This window comes from Microtus oregoni, unplaced genomic scaffold (assembly GCF_018167655.1).
Source record: "Microtus oregoni isolate MIOR12 unplaced genomic scaffold, Mior012 000006F_ref0000085, whole genome shotgun sequence".
In the NCBI taxonomy this organism is placed as follows: Eukaryota; Metazoa; Chordata; class Mammalia; order Rodentia; family Cricetidae; genus Microtus; species Microtus oregoni.
Genome location: NW_024543065.1, coordinates 6,052,765 through 6,073,992, shown reverse-complemented (window position 1 = coordinate 6,073,992; position 21,228 = coordinate 6,052,765). Strand labels below are relative to the sequence as shown.

The following is a 21,228-nucleotide window of genomic DNA, read 5'->3' as shown; positions in this document are numbered from 1 at the left end:
CCAGTTGTGCCTCTCTCTGTTAACCAAGCCTTCAAATCTGTGATCCTATGGGGATTGTTCTCATTCCATCCACCGCAGCAGTTCTAGACTTAATGTTCTGAAGAACCTCTGAGCTGATTTCCATAATTCCTGCATTGGTTTGCACTCTCACCAGCGCTCTTCCCTTCTCCACACCTTCCCCAACTTTGGTTGTCAGATTTCTAGATGGTAGTCATTCTTACTAGGGTGAGGTGGTATCTCAAAGTCGTTTTAATTTGTTTTCCTTTAGGATCAGGGATGCCGAACACCTTTTGAAAATTGTTACTGGCCATTTTGTGTTTCTTCTTTTGAAAACTGTTAGAAAGGGGAAGAGGAAGGATGGGAGGGAGAGGGGACTGGGATTGGTATGTAAAAAATAAGATTGTTTTAAAATGAAAGAATTGTTAGTATCTCAAAAAAAAAAAAGAAAGAAAACTGTTTATCCAGCTCATTAGCCAATTTGTTGACTAGCAATTTTATTTATGTGGTATTTAGTTTTTGAAGTTCTTGGAAGCTCTGGATATCAGTCTCTTGTGTGAAGTATATAGATATTTTCTCCCATCCTGTGTGTTGTTTGTGAGCAGTGCTGATAGTTTTCTCTGTGGTGCATCTAGTCTCATCTGTTGATACTGAAAGCTAGTTCCTCCTCTGGTCTCAAAGTGTGAGTCTGGAGTTTTTACTTTGAGGGTCTGTGTGGTCAGCTCAGGACTGAAAGTCTATACTTTTAGAATCTGAGAGCTTAGTTTAGACCTATGGTTTTAAATTCAGTCCCAAACAGTAGACAGATGTCAGTGTATCTGGTAGTCAGTTTCCTGCCCCAGCAGGTTCCCAGAAGGGTCAGGGTTTTCCTCCATCTGGTTACCTCAGATAGCCAAGACAGGATCACCTTAGCAACTCCACCTGACAATCAGCAACAAGCTTTGTCAGTACCCAAGGCTGGCATCATACAAATTTCCCTCTAGAAAGAGTCACCAAAAACAAAACAAATAGATAGACTTAGAAAAGGGAAAAGTTACAATTAAAATACAAATGCACTTCAGATTTGCAAAAAGATACAAAGAATATAACACAACCACTGTTGTACCCTGTAAAGATTTATCACTCTTAATGGTTTAATAAAATACTAATTGGCCAGTAGCCAGGCAGGAAGTATATGCAAGGCAATCAGACTAGGAGAATTCTGGAATGAGGAAAGGAGAGATGCAGTTACCAGCCAGATGCAGTGAAAGAAAGATGAGAATGCTTTAGTGAGAAAAGGTACCAAGTCACGTAACTAAACATAGAATACAATTATGGATTAATTTAAGTTTTAAGAGCTAATTAGTAATAAGCCTGAGCAATAGGCCAAACAATATGTAACTAGTATTAAGCCTCTGAATGGTTATTTAAAAGTGGCTGCAGGACCAGGTGGGATGAGAAACCTCTAATTACAGATTACTACCTGTAAATCATCCCTAATCAACAAACTTCCTTAAAATGGAATCCACAATCTACAGAAATAGCTGAAATGTCAGAGAAAAAAATGTAGTCTTCATTTTAAAAATGATTAATGATCGTAAAAAAGATTCAAATAAGCAGATATATAAATTGAGAAAATCTATCCAAGACTTTGACAAAACAATCTCCAAAGTAAAGAAAACAGTAAATCAGAGGTAAAAGCGCAAAGTTTTGAGGAAAAATTCATCAAGGAGATTGAAACATTGAAAAAGAACCAAACAGAACTATTTAAGGTGAAGGAGATAGTTAATCAAATAAAAACCACACTGTGCAGTATTATTAACAGAGATTACATAGAAAAACAAATTTTGGGAATGGAAGCAAAGTGGAGACAAAATAAAAATAGGCAAACATAGGACAAATTTAAAAAGCATGAATGCTGGGGCTGGAGAGATGGCTCAGTGGTTAAGAGCATTGCCTGCTCTTCCAAAGGTCCTGAGTTCAATTCCCAGCAACCACATGGTGGCTCACAACCATCTATAATGAGGTCTGATGCCCTCTTCTGGCCTTCAGGCATACACAGAGACAGAACATTGTATACATAGTAAATAAATATTTTTTAAAAAAGCATGAATGGTGTTATTAAAAAGTCTAGGTAATATAAATAAACTGAAAGAAAAAAACCATATGATCATTTCATTAGATGCTGAAAAAGCATTGGACAAAATTCAACACCCCTTTTTGATAAAGGTCTTGGAGAGATTAGGGATACAAGAGTCGTACCTAAATATAATAAAAGCTATTTACAGCAAGCCGACATGTAACATCAAATTAAATGGAGAAAAACTCAAAGCCATCCCACTAAAATCAGGAACACGACAAGGATGTCCACTCTCTCCATACCTCTTCAATATAGTGCTTGAAGTTCTAGCAATAGCAATAAGACAACATAAAGGCATCAAGGGGATTCGTATTGGAAAGGAAGAAGTTAAGCTTTCGTTATTTGCAGATATGATAGTATACATAAGCGACCCCAAAAACTCTACCAAAGAACTCCTACAGCTGATAAACACCTTTAGTAATGTGGCAGGATACAAGATCAACTCCAAAAAATCAGTTGCCTTTCTATATACTAAGGATAAGGAAGCAGAGAGGGAAATCAGAGAAGCATCACCTTTCACAATAGCCACAAATAGCATAAAATATCTTGCGGTAACTCTGACCAAGGAAGTGAAAGATCTACTTGACAAGAACTTTAAGTCTTTGAAGAAAGAAATTGAAGAGGACACCAGAAAATGGAAGGATCTTCCTTGCTCTTGGATTAGGAGGATCAACATAGTAAAAATGGCAGTTCTACCAAAAGCAATCTATAGATTCAATGCAATCCCCATCAAAATTCTTCACAGATCTGGAGAAGACAATAATCAAATTTATATGGAAAAACAAAACACCCAGGATAGCCAAAACAATTTTATACAATAAAGGATTGTCTGGAGGCTTTACCATCCCTGACTTCAAACTCTATTACAGAGCTACAGTATTGAAAACAGGTTGGTATTGGCAAAAAAACAGAGAAGTTGACCAATGGAATTGAATAGAAGACCCGGACTTTAACCCACAAACCTATGAACACCTGATTTTCGATAAAGGAGCTAAAAGTATACAATGGAAAAAAGAGAGCATCTTCAACAAATTGTGCTGGCAAAACTGGTTGTCAATCTGTAGAAGAATGAAAATAGATCCATATCTATCACCATGCACAAAACTCAAGTCCAAATGGATTAAAGGCCTCAGTATCACTCTGAACACACTGAACCTGATAGAAGAGAAAGTGGGAAGTACTCTACAACACATGGGCACAGGAGACAACTTCCTACGTATAACCCCAGCAGCACAGACATTAAGGGCATCATTAAATAAATGGGACCTCCTGAGACTGAGAAGCTTCTGTAAAGCAAAGGACACTGTCACTAAGACAAAAAGGCAACCCACTGACTGGGAGAAGATCTTCCTCAACCCCGCAACTGACAAAAGTATGATCTCCAAAATATATAAAGAACTCAAGAAACTAGACCGTAAAAGGCTAATCAACACAATTATAAAATGGGGCACTGAGCTGAACAGAGAATTCTCAGCAGAAGAAGTCCAAATGGCCAAAAGACACTTAATGTCATGCTCAACTTCCTTAGCAATCACAGAAATGCAAATCAAGACAACTTTAAGGTACCATCTTACACCTGTCAGAATGGCTAAAATCAAAAACACCAATGATAGCCTTTGCTGGAGAGGTTGTGGAGAAAGGTGTACATTCATCCATTGCTGGTGGGAATGCAATCTTGTGCAACCACTTTGGAAAGCAGTGTGGCAGTTTCTCAGGAAATTCGGAATCAACCTACCCCTGGACCCAGCAATACCACTCTTGGGAATATACCCAAGAGATGCCCTATCATCTGACAAAACTATATGCTCAACTATGTTCATACCAGCATTGTTTGTAATAGCCAGAACCAGGAAACAACCTAGATGCCCTTCAATGGAAGAATAAATGAAGAAAGTATGGAATATATACATATTAGAGTACTACTCAGCGGTAAAAAACAATGACTTCTTGAATTTTGCATGCAAATGGATGGAAATAGAAAACACTATCCTGAGTGAGGTAAGCCAGACCCAAAAAGAGGAACATGGGATGTACTCACTCATATTTGGTTTCTATCCATAAAAAAAAGGACATTGAGCCCATAATTTGTGATCCTAGAGAAGCTAAATAAGAAGGTGAACCCAAAGAAAAACATATAGGCACCCTCCTGAACATTAACCTTCATCAGGCGATGAAAGGAGACAGAGACCCACATTGGAGCACCGGACTGAATTCTCAAGGTCCAAATCAGGAGCAGAAGGAGAGAGAGCATGAGCAAGGAACTGAGGACCTCGAGGGGTGCACCCACACACTGAGACAATGGGGATGTTCTATCGGGAACTCACCAAGGCCAGCTGGCCTGGGTCTGAAAAAGCATAGGATAAAACCAGACTCACTGAACATAATGGACAATGAGGACTACTGAGAACTCAAGATCAATGGCAATGGGTTTTTGATCCTACTGCACGTACTGGCTTTGTGGGAACCTAGGCAGTTTGGATGATCACCTTACTAGACCTGGATGGAGGTGGGTGGTCCTTGGACTTCCCACAGGGCAGGGAACCCTGATTGCTCTTTGAGCTGACAAGGGAGGGGGACTTGATTGGGGAAGGGGGAGGGAAATGGGAGGTTTTGGCAGGGAGGAGGCAGAAATCTTAAATAATTAAATAAATAAATAGTCTATGTTATAGGATACATTCCAGAGGCCAAACCAGTGTACTTAGGGTGTAGAAGGAGCAACAATCACATCAAATAGAATAGACAGAGTGTTTAGCAAAATGATAGCTGAAAACTAACCAAACACAGAATGAGTTAGGCATCCAAACACAAATCTCACATAGAACTCTTTTTATATTACCAAAGAAGAAAATTTGCCCAACACATCATAGTGAGAATATCAAATATACAGAGTAAAGAAATAATGTTGAGAGTAGCACAAGAAAAAGCACAGAAACTCAAATACAAAGGCAGAAATACCAGACTTACACCAAACTTTTCATCAGCAACTGTAAAATCCAGAAGAGTATGCGATGAGATATTTCAAGCTCTGAAGGTAAATGGCTGTCAACCATGAGTTCTATTTCCTGCAAAGTTGCTTTTAAATTTTAATAGATAAACAAAGATGTTTCCAAAAACACACAAATTAAAGAAGTTCATAACAACCAAGGTATCACTGCAGAAAATTCTTAATAGAATACTCTATAGTCAGGGAGAAGAACGAGAGCCTCCTCTGTGAGAACAGATGAAATTATACAGTTCTTGAAAGGAACAGAGCATACCAAAGAAAGAAGCACCCACATCTGATACAGCAAATAAGAAAAATCCCCCAAATTAATATGAGAGAAGGGAAAGAAATACCAATAACGCTGCAAGTCCAAATGTCACCGAACAAATTTGTAGGCAAGGACAAACTCCTCTCTATTATCCTTTGGTAACTAGGACCTCAACTCACCACAGAAAAGAATACTGATGCATGAACACAATTAAACAACCAACAACCAACTCTGTTATCTCAAAGAAATGTGCTTGATCACTTTGGCTTTATTTTTAAATGTATGTCTATTAATTTTCAAGCATGGGTGATCATGCCAGGGCACACTGCGAAAGTCAGAGGGCAGCCTGATAGAGTCTGGTGTCTGCTTTTACCATGTGGTTCCTGAACACCTTCACCAGCTGAGACTTCCTGAAGTTTCTTACTATACCTATATCTTGTTTCATGTCCCAAGATAAGTACAACATCTCAGGTAATGTTTTTCTTTGGTCATAGTCTAGAACTATAGAATCATTAGTCTATTTCCGTGTGATCTGAGAAAAGCATTTTCATAGTCATACAGTGACATTTAGGAGATAGCTGAAAGTGAAGACTTTTAATCATCTTATTCCCATACTTAGTACAATGGGTGCTTAATTATGACATGCACAATGATGGCCTCCACGTTTTACTGAGAACCATTACAGAGCAAACCTCCAGAGCTCCTGAAGTGGTGTCCAGAAGACTGTAGCCATTATCCTAAACCTGATGTCACTTTGGTTTCCAGGAACATTAGAGCTTCAGACAGATCACAGATGATGAAAAACACTATCTTATGGGAAGTGGTGTTTCTCCCAGCAATAAAGATGATTTTGAATTGTCTTAAAGAACTAGAGTAGAGACAATGATCCACCAGGTCATACTTTGACAGAGACCACTTAATTGCACATATATGCCTCTTGTCTTTAACTTCAGTTCTTCCCCCTTTTAAACCTAAAACTCGTGATTATATTGTAAGCAAAAACTTGGGGGTCCTTTAACCATTTTATCATTGCCTCTTCTAAACCAAGGTAACATCAGGTTTAGGATAATGGGTACATGTCAACTAATTCTATTTGAGAGACAGAGAGAGACATATACACACAGAGGATGATGGTCTCTAAACAAATCATTCTTAGATTTGCAGTACAATATGAGTCTACCCATTTCTTTCCTAGACATATTTAATTCAGTAATTCAATATTTTCCCTACTGGAAATGTTGTCCCCTTCTCATTATACATTTTTAGTCCTCTAGCGGGTCACCTAGGACAGAATGTTATGAATTGTTTTGGAATTTGATCATTTCTCATCCATGTCATTAAGGATGTTTTGAGATAGAAAGGTTTAGAAAATATTTACAGGCAGTATAACCTAACTTCTTTAAGAATCAGTAAAGATTCTATCACTGAGACGTCTACTGGGAAAGTCACACGATAATATTCAACCTGAGGCCTTGTCTGTCACTATGTACATGGGACATACTGTGGCAGCAGATGTGAAGGTTTTGACACCACTCTATGCTTGCATCACATCTGCAGATTCTGATCATGCATCTTCAAGTATGTTGCACATTAGGAACAGCCAGGGAGAGGACATGAAGCATAACAAGGACCCTGATATCTCCTCTCTTGTTTATTCCTCACCTTTAGGTACACTATTTGGGGATTGCACACTCAAAATAACATCTATACCTACAATCAACAAACTTTCTCACTCTCAACTTACATATGAAAGTTCTTCTTCATATAATCACTTCTTACATAACCCAGAACATCACAGGAACAGGAAGTCCTCCCAGCTACTTTTCTAGCTCCAAGTCTATACCTTCTGGATGGTATCTATTCCTCTCCTATTTCTATTAAAGTCCTCTGTGAATAGTCAATAACCTATGGTCTCAAATATACAACTAAACAATATTTGTGTATCCAACAGTCTTTCACACTCTTGAGAAGACGAGCTGCTTCTGGACTCCTATGTGTATAGGTACAACCCCATAGCACATCAGCATGCTATTTCATTTCTTTCAAGCACTTATTCCAGTGATAAATGATAAACAAAAGGTGATTGTGTATGGGTATAATATGTTATTATGCACAATTTGCATGAAAAATATTCTACATTCTACACTCCAGGTGGCTCATTTTAAAATTTAAATTTTTATGTTAGCATACAGAGCACTTCAGCAGTAATTGGTTTCTGAGGACTCCTAGAATTATGAAAAGAAATAAAAGAAGTTAAGGCAGTTGTTGATCATTAGATATTGCTACTGAGGGATGTAATATTACTATTCTGTTCATTTCCTAGTAAACACACTTCTATCTGTAGAACATATTGCTGCTATACTGACTAAACTATTTCAACAACCTTTTTTGAGGCAAATGTCATACCTAGTACCCAGCCCCCACAATTTTCTTATTTTGTTATACTAGTTATCTATCTATCTATCTATCTATCTATCTATCTATCTACCTATCTTCATCATCAGTATTCTTAAATACAGATTAACCTTGATTAGCATGACCTAATTTTTTTTCATTTATCACTGCTTATAATTTCTTATTTTCCACTATTATTTGACATTTGAGATTTGTATACTAGGTGCCTATCCATGCTGTCAGCAGTGCCCTTACAAAATGTGTGGATGTAACATAAATTCTAATTGGCCTTAATAATAAAAACTCAAAGTCAGATACTGGGAAGTGAAAGCTGAAAGATCAGAGAAGCAGAACAGCCAGGCACTAGTATTCTTTCTTCTATGAAATCCTCAGACTGAAAAGGGCAAGATCCTGTTTCCTTGAATCCTCAGACTGAATGCCCCGGCTCCTGTCTCCTCCTGCCTTATATTCCTCTCTCCACCCAGCCATATGACTCCTGTCTCTACCTCCTTAGTGCTGGGATTAAAGATATACAATCCCAAGTGCTGAAATCAAAGATGTGAGCTCTGTGTCTCTTTTAGACTGATCCAATCTCATGTATGTAGCCCAGGGTGGCCTTTCTGCATCTGCCTCTTTCTCCCAAATGCTAAGGATAAAGTTGTGTGCCACCATTGCCTGGCCTCTCCGGCTAACTAATATGGCTCTGCACTGTGATCTTCAGGCAAGCTTTGCTAGATCACAAACAATGTATCACCACACGTTGTCGTTAAAAAAAAAAATCTCTTGCTTGGTTTCTGGCATAAAAGTGGGTCTGGTTGTCTTTTTACCTCCTCCCCTATGCCGTTGCTGGGATGAACATTTCTTTAAGAAATCCTAATCTCTCTTACCAATAAGCATCATTAAACAGCAATGTGGATCTTAGAGGTGTTCCTTGTTGCTCTGGTGTCTTTGCTTCTAGATAAGAGCGAGGAATAAGACCTAGTTGATTGAGACTGTAAGCTGCCATTCTAGAACTCAAGACTAGAGGACTGGGAAAGGCCATCACTCCCTCCTGCACAATAGCATCACTACTTGCCCACAGAGAAGTAGGTGGGATATCCAAGGATTGAGGAACAAGAATTCCTTGCACAGACATTTAAACTCTGGGGCAGGGTACCCCAGGAGTGAAATGCCTTCAGCTACCCTGAGAGTAAAGCAAGGCACATGTGGGCAGGCTTTATTCGAAGAGTGGTAATAGAAGCAGAGTTTATGTCAGAAGTGTAACCTTATTGGTCACAGTGATCTATGGATATGTAGATTTGCCATCCGGGGAAGCCCAAGGCTGACCAGGAGCACTGCAAAGAGGGTAGTTAATTTTGGAACACCAAACCAAGGACAGTTCAAATGTAAATGGGACATCACCTTGTCCCCCAAACGCCCTTCAATTCCAATTGTTTTTCCCAGTATTTTCTCATTCCCTCTCCCTCTTGATCTCTCCTTTTCCCAATCCCACCTGCCCCCAGTTCACCAACGAAATTTATTCTTTTAGCCCTTCCCACAGAAATCCTTGAACCCCACTTAATTCCTCCTTTTACTTGGCCTCTCTGGGTCTGCGAATTATAGCATGGTCATCCTTTACAGTGAATATCCACTTATAAGTGAGTACATACCATGTTTGTTTTTCTAAGTCTGGGTTATCTTACTCAGGATGGTTTTTTCAAGTTCCATTGACTTGCCTGCAAATTTCATGATGCCATTGTTTTTAACAGCAGAGGCATACTCCAGTGTGTCAACAAACCACATTTTCTTCCTTCGGTCTTCATTTGAGGGGCATCTAGGTTGTTTTCAGTTTCTGGCTATTATAAGTAAAGTTTCTATGAGGAAAGTTGAGCATCTTTATGATAAGATAGAGAGTCTTTTGGGTGTGTGCCCAGGAGTGGTATAAGTGGAATCAGAGGTGGATCTCTTTCCAATTTGCTGAGAAACTGCCATATTCATTTCCAAGGTGGCTGTACAGGGTTGCACTCCCATAGGCAATGAAGGAATGTTCCCCCTTGCTCCACATTCTGCATGAGCTGTCACTTGTGTTTCTTTTCTTAGCCGTTTTTACAATGAAAGCTCCAAGGAATCTACCAGAGTAACCTTATCAAAGACTCCTAATAATGGAGGGCACAGACCCTCCATCGGCCATCTTCTATAGCCAGGCAAGGTCTCAAGTGGAGAAATTGAGACACCAACCTAGACACAAAACCACAGTTTGTCCTATCTGTAGAGTGTTCTGAGACCAACACCTAGCGGAATCCTCATCAAAGAGACCAGAGAGACTTCATCCAGAAACTGACAGGAACAGAATCTGTGTCCCTAATCCTAACCCTAACATTAGGTGGAACTCAGACAGCCCTGTGGAGGAGAAGGAGGAAGGATTGGAGGAACCAGAGAGGACAAGGACACTAAGAGAATACAGTCCACAGAATCAACTGAACAGGACTCACGGTGGCTCATAGAGATCAGGGTGTCTGAAGAGGTCTGACCTAGGTTTTTTGCATGTATGTTATGGCTGAGTAGCTTGGTGTTCTTGTAGGATTCCTATCAGTGGGAGAAGGGCTGTCTCTGACTCTTTTGCTTACTTATGGGACCATTTTTCTCCTACTTGCTGATCACATCCAATGTTGATAAGATGGTATGTGCTATTGTAGTATATTAAGGCCATGTTTGGTTGATGTCCCTGGGAGACTTGCTCTTTTCTGAGGGGAGAAAGAAGGGGAATGGATTTGGGGGAGAAGGGAGATGGGATTGGGAATGGGGATAGGAAAGAGAGGGGAAACTGTGGTTGTGACAAAATACATGAAAGAATTTTTAAAAGAATAAAAAAAAATAGGAATTCAAAGTCGACAAAAATGAATTTGTGAAGCTTGAAATAGCACATACGTCAATTAAAACTTGTGGACACAGAAACCCATTACTTTAAAATAGTAAAAGTCAGTGCTGCATACGTCTGTATATAATCCTGAATTGTCAACAGACACCATGTAAGAGATGGCAATGAGAGCAGTCTGTTCTCTAGCTTAGAATTAATATTCAAATGAAGTTTTCTCTTATTCACAGAGTACAAACTAATCAGTTGCTTGTTGGGTACACATTGGAAACTCTCTTTAGGCTAGATATCTCCTCTAAGAACAAATTCAAAGATATACAGAAACTACTTGTGCCTTGGATGGCAGCATATATGTATACTTAGGGGACACAGCGAGTGTACAAACAAACTCCAGCACACCCCAGGTACTAACACCCCTTTGTGGTGAGTCTAAAGCTAAACTTCCTATTTCCTGATTGAAATATGAGGCGCTAGAGGGGTTCGGGCTTATTTTTAAAAATTCTTGCTGATTTTAAACAATTCAAATAGGGTATTTGCCTGCGAAGTACTTTTATACTGGTTATCCCAGTAAATGTTTGATCATCGGTTTTCTGGTCACTTTCAGCTGCTCAAATCATCAGGGTTGAAAAGAAAAAGAAAAACAATGAAAATATGAGTCACAGGAGAAACATATCCTTCAAGTGTGCATAGAGCAGCCATGAGTGAGCTCTCCCAGCCTTCACACTCTAGACTATGGGGATTTGGAAACTATAATTTGAAGGATATGTAATTTACTTTTTCCATTTCGAAAAGAGAAAATAAGCAAAGTCGAGTTGCTGATTGCCAAGTGCTGCTGAGCTGGCTACTCGGGGGAGACAGTTGAGTGGTAAATATAATTCAGCCTTGGGTGGCCAAGCTGTTTCTCAATCCAGGTGGCCACAGATGAGACGATCAAATGGTAAGACGACACCCACACATGAAAAATGGGTTTTCAAATGGCTAATGAATTAAATTCTATATTAATGGTAATATAGTAATAATAATATAAAACATAATAATATAAAATAAATTCTACGTTAGATTATGTACATAGCTAAAATTTATTTAGTAATACATTTGACATTGAAAATGACTCTATGGATCAAGTTATTTAATAGCTCTGGTGTACTTTTGGGAAAGACTAAAATGGCTGTAAACAGCATATGGAAAAATGATTATAAAGGATACTTATTTTACCTAGAGTTGTTTTGTTTCTTTGTTTCTTTGTTTCTCCCAGAAGCCTTTGAAGTTGTCACCCTGTTTTTGTTCTAGATTTTTAGCACAGAAATCTGGGAAGTTTAGAATTATCAAGACCTTGCAATGGCAAGCAGCTTTTCCCCTTCGGGATCTTTGGAGCTCTGCTACGAGAACGTAAATGGATCCTGCATCAAAAGTCCTTATTCCCCTGGCCCCCACGCCATCCTCTACGTGGTCCTTGGTTTAGGAGCCCTGCTGGCAGTGTTTGGAAACTTACTCGTCATTATCGCTATCCTCCACTTCAAACAGTTACATACACCTACGAACTTTCTGGTGGCATCCCTGGCCTGTGCTGACTTCTTGGTGGGCGTGACCGTGATGCCCTTCAGCACTGTGCGGTCTGTGGAGAGCTGCTGGTACTTTGGGGAGAGTTACTGTAAGTTCCACACTTGTTTTGACACCTCCTTCTGTTTTGCGTCCCTATTTCATTTATGCTGCATCTCCATCGACAGGTACATTGCAGTTACAGACCCGCTGTCATATCCGACCAAGTTCACCGTGTCGGTTTCTGGAGTATGCATTGCTCTCTCTTGGTTCTTTTCTGTCACATACAGCTTTTCTATCTTTTACACAGGAGCCAATGAAGAAGGGATCGAGGAATTAGTGGTTGCTCTGACCTGCGTGGGAGGCTGTCAAGCTCCACTGAATCAAAACTGGGTTTTACTTTGCTTCCTTTTATTCTTTCTGCCCACTATTGTCATGGTGTTTCTATATGGTAGGATATTTTTAGTGGCAAAGCACCAGGCTAGAAAGATTGAGAGTACGGCCAATCAAGCTCAGGCCTGCTCCGAGAGCTACAAAGAAAGAGTAGCCAAAAGAGAGAGGAAGGCTGCCAAAACCTTGGGGATTGCCATGGCAGCGTTTCTCGTGTCTTGGTTACCGTACATCATCGATGCTGTGATTGATGCCTACATGAACTTCATAACACCTCCCTATGTCTATGAGATATTAGTGTGGTGTGTCTATTACAACTCAGCCATGAACCCCTTGATATACGCCTTTTTTTATCCTTGGTTTAGGAAGGCAATAAAACTGATTGTGAGTGGCAAAGTCTTCAGGGGAGACTCACGCACAATCAATTTATTCTCTGAAGAGGCAGATGTAGGCTAAACAGATCACCACAGAGATCTGAAAGTAGGCTTGAGTTGAAGGTCAGAGGCAAAATAAACACTCTGATCCAGGGAAGCCGCATAATCTTTCACCAAGTAGGAAGCCTGACATGCAAGGGTCACTCCAAAGCATTCTTCTTCTTTCTGGGTCTATGCATTTTTTGGCTGAGTGACATATGGTCAGATCTGTTCCTTTCTCCCGGTGTCGTGTGTTCTTTAATGTTTTCTGCTTTGCTCTGAAATTTCTACCTGTGTCTTCAAGTCATTGGAAGCACTGTAGTTTCTCCACTACCCAAGAAGAGTATTCAGATGCGGGCAATAACACAGAGGGGGAGAAGCTCTTGGAATTTAAAGTTAGGTTTTCGGGGAACAAAGCCTTCTTTAAAGTCTATCTTGCATGAGAAGTAAATATAATTACACCTTCTTGAAGTGTCTATTTTTAACCTTAAAACACTTTGCAGTGAGCTGGAATGTAGAACTTCTGACTGACTGAAAGGCACTGCTGTCTCTCCCCATTTCATAAAGACAGGTTCACAAGGAACATGTGTGCTACACAATATGACTTTTAGAGAACATATTTCTTATTGAAGGATTTGCATAAGAATAAAAAGATGGTCTGAAGGTCTGCCTACTTGTTTGGGGCCTGGTATGTTTGTCTAGGCTTGTTTGTTTATTTATTATTGGTCTCACCACATTCCCTGGACTGGCAGGACATTAGCTATGTAGACCAGACTGTCCTCAGACTCAAAGAGATCTGCCTGCCTCTTCTCTACTTGTTTAGAATTTGAAGTAAAATATGAATTGTATTTCTTTTTTAAAAAAATGCTAATTTAAATGAGTGTTTTTAAACCGTAGAGGTCTTTCTTTGAGACAAAGTAAGCACATTTAGTGCTGAAAACATAAAAACAGAGTGTGTGTTTTAACACAACAAAAACTCCGATGTTTACTCTGGGAACAGCTCCTGCTTTCTAGTCAGTTAAAGATTTCTCCATCAATATGAACCTAATTTATTTTGATTAAAATACGTGCTGTATGTTTCAAGATACAGTGAGAACCCAAACACAACTAACGATAAGGCGATCCCATTGCGCATGCCATTGAACGATGAATGGCCTTACGTCGTTGCTTAGGTAGCGGATCATACTAACGATTCTGTAACAAGCTTGTGTTGCAGAATGAAAAGGCTCCAAGCACACAGTTCCATAAGCATTCCATAGGCATCCCTGCTATTGCAGGAATTAGAGATGAGCTAGTTTGAAACCACTTCACAGAAAAGTTACGCCGCGTCACATTTATGTGCTGAAAGATTTTAAGTCGAGCTGAGAGTGTTGAGCAGGAAGAGGATAATGGAGAATGGAACTTCCCAGCAGGGCACCTGGTTGTGGCTCAGAAAGCAACCACAAGCCACGGTTGTGCTGACCACCTTTCAAGGGATCTCTGTTAAGCTCCTGTGTTCTTTCTCCTTCAGAAGCAACTGAAAGCTTCTGAAAGGCTGCACAGTGCTTCAGATGTCTTTATCCCAGCGCCTGTTGTTTTCTTCACCTGCAAATGTAAGCTTTGTACTAACGCTTGTAAGTAATAAATAAAACCACCTGAAACAATTCGAAGTAAATCCTACGCTGTTTATTTTTAGTTCATTTATTTTTACTTCATAGAATACATATTTAGAGGAGTAGACCTCCAAAAAAAAAAAAAAAAATCCTAACCAGCGATGCTTTCAAATCCATGCACTCCCGATCATCTGTCTTGCTTATATCTGCAAGCTTTATGTCCTTCCACAAAGGAAGCCTTCTGGCAAAACATCCCTGTCTATTTCCCCACCACAGTCAACCAGTCTGTTATCACAGCTCCTTTCTCTCTCCAGTGACACACTGCTTCTTAGAAATCAACCATAACCCTCTTAGCCAGCCGCAGATCGAGACTGCAGGACCAGGGCTGCGGAGGAGGGAAGGAAGAGCTCCTCTTGGATGCTCACTACATCCGGGACATGTGGCTCAGCTGGGTCTTTCAGCCTGGTGAGCTCCAGGTCCTGAATTATTGGCTTTATTCAGTAAAAGGCTCCAAATTGTGACAGAGAATAATTAATCCACTTAAGCCGTGGGGTAGCTATGAAAATAATATCTCCCATATATAAAAAATATTATTAAAATACAAGTTTAATTTTATTGATCAAATGTAAATCTGTTTTAAAGTGTTACAATTACACAATAAATTTTGCCCATGTCTGTTTTCTCACGTTGATGCGTAAAATGACAACTAAATTAGATAAAACTGTGTGTTTTTAAAGATCGTATGTAAAAGAAGTGCTCAGACATAATAAGAAATATCAGCGATCAGACAATTTCCCTCAGTATTGGTCAAGATTATGGTAACTTTTTGCAAACATTTAGTGCTAAGGCTATATCGGCAGTTCATCAGGAACAAAATAGAGACACAATAATAGTGAACTGGGGGTGTAGAACAGGAACAGAATGCCTGCTTAGTGTGTCTGAGGATCTCATCCTCAGCAGAGTCAAGAAAGGGTGAATGGATGGATGAATGAATGACAACAAACCATCATCCGCCTAGCGCTCTAAGAACTGTCAGTGAACACAGCTGTAACAGCGTCTTACATTTGTTAAGGAAGCGACAATAAATGCTTAGCCGGCTGAGTTTCATGACCTCTTTATTTTATATAGCCTGTTCATACATCATATTTGTTTTTATTTCACTCCAACGCCCTTGGCTCAGCTTTGCTCTTACGCATTTGAAGGTTAGCCTTAAAAAAATTATATTTCTCACTACTTTCGTATTTGAAAAAAAGCAGAAAAACAGAACAATACTAGAAACACGAATTTCAACTTTATTTTCCAAAATAAGCATTAAAGGCACATGCATACTCTGAAAATTTAGTGCAAAAATATTATTTTTCTTTTATTGTTAAAATTGATTTATATTAAAAAATAAATGTTTTTGAGGTTACTATACCATTATGCCAACATGATATCAACAAATGTATCTATCATCTCATTGTTAAAAGAATGCCTAATATCTACTTTTGCAATAAAATCTCCAATAAAGTATAGCAGAATTGACAATGCTTGTTTCACACATTAACCTTCTAGATCTGTTCCTATTCCAAAAGATGTTGAGCTGTTCCTTCTTCTCAAATTTTCCTGTTTATTTTTACCTTATTTTTTGTTTATATAATTGTGCATCCATTTGTGTATGTGTCTGTCTGACTCCAGCTCACACTTCCTGTACTCTAAAAGTCCCTTGTGGTGATACTCAATCAATAGTGTGAAAATACTTTCCACTTTCGGTAAATGCATTTCTGCCTTTGACAAACCAAAAAACTGGACGCTTCGTGAACTTACTAAGTTGATATAACTTTTGCTTGCTGGTAAAGTCTTATCTATGCTACTTGAACATTCTGAAAAATGGCCTTGCAGTTGTTAAATCTCTAAAACCATATTTAAAGCAAACAAGTTACCAGTTTTAAAATTTTCCCCCACCTAATGATGGTCTGTTAAAATCTTATATCATTTCTCACCTTTATTTGGCTTTGTAAAATGTCTAATGATTAGTAGTTAAGGAATGTTAAGTGGTAGTATGTCTCTGCTTACATTAACTAAGATAACACAAGCCAGTATCTTAGAACCCAGCCATAAGGACTGGACATGGCAGGTTTGGTTTTGGCAACATTTATTTCATTTGTCTGAGAAGGCTGTGTACAAGGCTAATGCCCGGAGAGTCTACATCAATTACTGGCTTCACTTGGGTTAGGACTTCTACTATTAGTGTGGGAGGGTTATTATCTGTAAATTGGAAAAAAAAAAAATAGGGTGTTCTCCATGAAGTGCTGACTGCAAATCAAACTGGACCTACAGATTCCAAAGCCAAAGAGGTGATAAATCACTACAGTATAATCTGTCTTCCATATCTTATAAATGTTCTCTGTAAAAAAAATCATTAAGATGATTCATTTAAGAGATTTTTAGTGAATGCCAAATAAAATGAATTAAAAAAAAAAAACAAGGCTTACAAAAAGAAGTCTCAAGTCCAAACCTCCACAGAGAGATCAGGAATCCAAATGTACAGAATAAAGGCCATGTAATTACAAAGTAATATGATACTTATATGAATTTTTTGCATATTATGTAGGTTTTCAGAATTAGTACTTTGCTTTACTTACTGTTAATATTACTTTAAAAAGCATTAAAAAGAAACATATTTGAAGGCACTTGATATACTAAATTCTGAAGCTATAGCTTATTTTATACACTAAACTCTTCAGTTACAGCCATATCTGTTTTTAAAGTCAATATTCTATTCACATTGTGAACAGGTAAGGAAAAACACCACTCCAACACTTCCAGAAGTACAAGACAGAGACTATCATCTCAAGAATTACCTAGGAACTGATTTAGATATTTTATTCCATTCAAGTGTATATACATACTTACACACGTGATAATAATGCCAGAGGGCAATATTCTATCATTTTATAAGGCAGTACTAAGTAAACTTAGCATTGTACACCATATTAAAAATGATAAATGTGTAGGGTTCCTGGACTGACTTATAAAGACAATAAAATACACTTGAAAGCCCTAAACTGATGAGTCTCTGCTCTGGCTTTTGTCTTTTCCCTTAGGGGACCCCTGCATTTCAGGGTACTGTGAACATATTTATGCTGTGCCATTGCCCTCATCAATATGAACTTCTAAACAATAGCCATTTGCTAAATTAATTGTTCATATGAAATAATTTTTAAAAAACCCACTATTTCCAGGGGGTTCCCTTCTGAGATGGTAGTGAACAGAAGAAATTTTAGAAAACATTCATAGTAAGTTTGGACAGTAAATAAAATATTGAGTGAAGTTCTAGGAAGGGAAGAGTTAACTAGGTGGGGGAAAGACCTCATGTTGTTGACATCCACTGAGTAAAACCAACACTTCACCTGTCAGGAAGAGTTGCCTTCTTTGTGTTCATGTAAGGACATGACGAACAAGTTTAAAATGTAACTGTTCATTTTGGTGCACACCAACAGAATGAAGCAGCTCTTGACACAGCCACCTTGAGCTTTATTTCAAGTTATCTGAAGTATGAGGTAGAGATAGAATAGTGGAGGCCAGGAACATGAGCTCTGACCTCATGACCTCCTATGGGTCCACTAGCCTGCTTCTACCTGACCTAAGTTAGTTCATTCCAATTGGACGACCCAGTAAGACCTATCTTACAATGGACAGCGTCAGACACCACAGGCTCACTTGATGTTACAGGTCAAAGGTTCTCTCACCATTTCAGTTCAACAGATGCAAATAACTGTCTTTCCGAAAAGTGTTTTAGTCCACCACTACATATAGCATGGCCTTGCTTCAGAACTACCAAGGGCTCACCTCTTCATCCCAGCACACATCATCGGCACTGATACCTCCAGTGCCACAAAGTCACCAATTACTCTGACTTTGTATCACAGTCCCATCCAACCACAGTTGCTCTCAGCTCCAGACAGAGTTGGCTGGAATGATGTTCCTAAGTGTGGGATATGTCACCTTGAGATTATGAAGAGATCTGTGAGCCACTCTGCTTCTCTTTGGTGTTTTGTAGAGATACAATATGCAGTCATTTGCCCTTTCCTTTAAGTGGGATATCTTTGACTTATGAAGTATAAAAGCCCTGCATCTTTATAGGTACTAACTATAAATTTATCATCTTTTTAAGGTTTTCAGTGTTCTGGGTACCATTTGCTCATTCCTCCCCATGCATCATCAATGTAATGGATTCACACTATCTTCAGAAAGATGCCTGGAAGGTGTTTCCCATTTCCCCTTTCCTGTTTTGGTCTTTATTTTGTTGATTCTATTTTTAACTTTATTCCCACCTCCACTTAAAGTATGCATTTAGTGCCTGACAGTCATACTCTAAAAGATGCTGTGGGTTCTTACTCAGAACAACTTGGAAATGTCAATCGACAAGGAGTTAGACACTATGTATCTCAGCCCAGGTGAACGGTACAGAGTGTGTAAGAGAGCATAACTAATAATACCTTGGTGAATGAGCAACCGAATCATCTATTTCATGTCATACAATTAATGTGTGTTGTTGTAAATTAATTCCAAAACATTTTTAGTATCTTTGCCCTGAATAGTAGACTATATTTCTCTTTCAGTGTTTTGAATCTACCACTCTGGGACATGGAGAGGTCTTTAAAATATCTGAACTGAAAACTGCTTCATCAGATAAGAAATAACTATGTCTCAGGCTAAGAATATTAAGTGAATAATATAACTGCCGAATACTGAACTGTGCCATTTCAGGGCAGTCAAAGAAATGCTTGGTTGTGACTATCAGGAGTTACTGCACAAAGTTATTCGCAGTAATTAGCAGTGTACAGAGAAAAATTACTTGTCGAACTTACTAATTAGAATTAACAGTAGTGAGGGCGCTTTCAAGGTTCGCACCTTGCACTGTAGGGATTCCTCATGTGGAGTTCACAATAGATGGAGCGGATTGGCTGACTTCCCCGAACATCTTAGGGCTTGGAATGCTATTAAAAGTGACTTATTGAATGTGAAATTATATTATAAGCCATCATCTTTTGCAAGGAAGGAATCTATACTTAATTACACAGGTAATTTGTTTCTGGACTGATGAAAATTAGTACTAAGTTTGCCTAGGGTTAACAGTGAAGCTTAATATACTTAGAGGAATAACGAATTCTGTGACTGTAGATGGAGAATTGATTTTCTGAAAACAGGAATGGGGTTATAATCTTAGGCAATATTCAAAATCAATTCTTCAGCTCTGGAATTCCATTTCTTTAATTTTTAGAGCGCAAAATTACTGTTGTCTTCCAGCAGGACAGAAATCCCTCAAGCACCATAAAGCAGACTCATGACCAGCAACTTTTCCCAACAGTCCTCCAGCTCTGTTATAAGAACATGAATGGATCCTGCATTAAAACTCCCTACTCGCCAGGGGCCAGGGCCATCCTGTACATGGTCTTTGGCTTTGGGGCTACGCTGGCAGTGTGTGGGAACCTCCTGGTGGTGATTTCAGTTCTCCATTTCAAGCAGCTGCACTCTCCAGCCAATTTCCTCATCGCCTCTCTAGCCAGTGCTGACTTTTTGGTGGGTATCTCTGTGATGCCCTTTAGCATGGTCAGGTCCATCGAGAGCTGCTGGTACTTTGGAGACAAGTTTTGTAGCTTTCACAGTTGCTGGGATGCAGCATTTTGCTATTCTCTCTTCCACCTGTGCTTCATCTCCATTGACAGGTACATTGCTCTCACTGACCCACTGGTCTATCCCACCAAGTTCACTGTGTCTGTGTCAGGAATTTGCATCAGCATCTCCTGGGTTCTTCCCGTGGTGTACAGTGGTTCTGTGTTCTACACAGGCATCAGTGCTAAGGGGATGGAAAGCTTAGTGAGTGCTCTCAACTGTGTAGGAGGCTGCCAAATTGTTGTCAATCAAGACTGGGTTTTGATAGACTTTCTTTTGTTCTTCATACCTACCCTTGTTATGATCATTCTCTACAGCAAAATTTTTTTGATAGCGAAACAGCAAGCTGTAAAAATTGAAACTTCTATAGGTGGCAACAAAATAGAGTCATCCTCAGAGACTTACAAAGCCAGAGTGGCCAAGAGAGAGGGGAAGGCTGCAAAGACCTTGGGGGTCACTGTAGTGGCATTTGTGTCCTCATGGTTACCATATACAATTGACACACTGATTGATGCTTTCATGGGTTTCATTACTCCTGCCTACATCTATGAAATTTGTTGCTGGAGTGCCTATTATAACTCAGCCTTGAATCCTTTGATTTATGCTTTCTTTATTCCTTGGTTCAGGAAAGCCATAAAACTTATTTTAAGTGGGGAAATTTTAAAGGGACATTCATCAACTACAAGTTTGTTTTCAGAATAAATATTAATGCCACATTCAGAAATACCTTAAGGCATAAATTTATGGAACAATGATGGAAGTAAACATAAAAAATGACTCTTTCAAAATTAGGAAAACAGAATTTTCAAAATTTAGTCAGAAGAAAAGTTATGGCAAAGTTAAACTATAAAACTGTCATAAAGATGGTTATTACACTATGTGACAAACTAATAAAAGGCCCCTATATGCCACCCAGATCAATCTGTTTGAACATGCATTCGTGTCTTCAGTGCTTTGAATTTTTGCTCTCATTTTAAGTGTGAAATCTCTTTTCAAGTGGTCTTTTTCTTCTTTGTCTTTT

General features: G+C 39.0%; 2 protein-coding genes across 2 annotated transcripts; both read left to right on the top strand.

Moving 5' to 3' along the window:
* The first annotated feature begins 11,953 nt into the window (after positions 1–11,953).
* Positions 11,954–13,000, top strand: Taar9 (trace amine associated receptor 9). The gene has a single exon (XM_041654281.1). The coding sequence runs from the start codon at positions 11,954–11,956 to the stop codon at positions 12,998–13,000; it is 1,047 nt and encodes a 348-aa protein (XP_041510215.1).
* A 6,837-nt stretch (positions 13,001–19,837) lies between these two features.
* Positions 19,838–20,909, top strand: LOC121449637 (trace amine-associated receptor 8a-like). Its single transcript, XM_041654210.1, is given in 2 exon segments — positions 19,838–19,900; positions 19,903–20,909. Coding segments are annotated over 2 exon segments (1,029 nt in total). The 5' UTR covers positions 19,838–19,878.
* Positions 20,910–21,228: the final 319 nt, after the last annotated feature.

Coding starts and splice junctions, on each gene's coding strand:
- Taar9 (XM_041654281.1), top strand. CDS start 11,954: ATGGCAAGCAGCTTTTCCCCTTCGGGATCTTTGGAGCTCTGCTACGAG.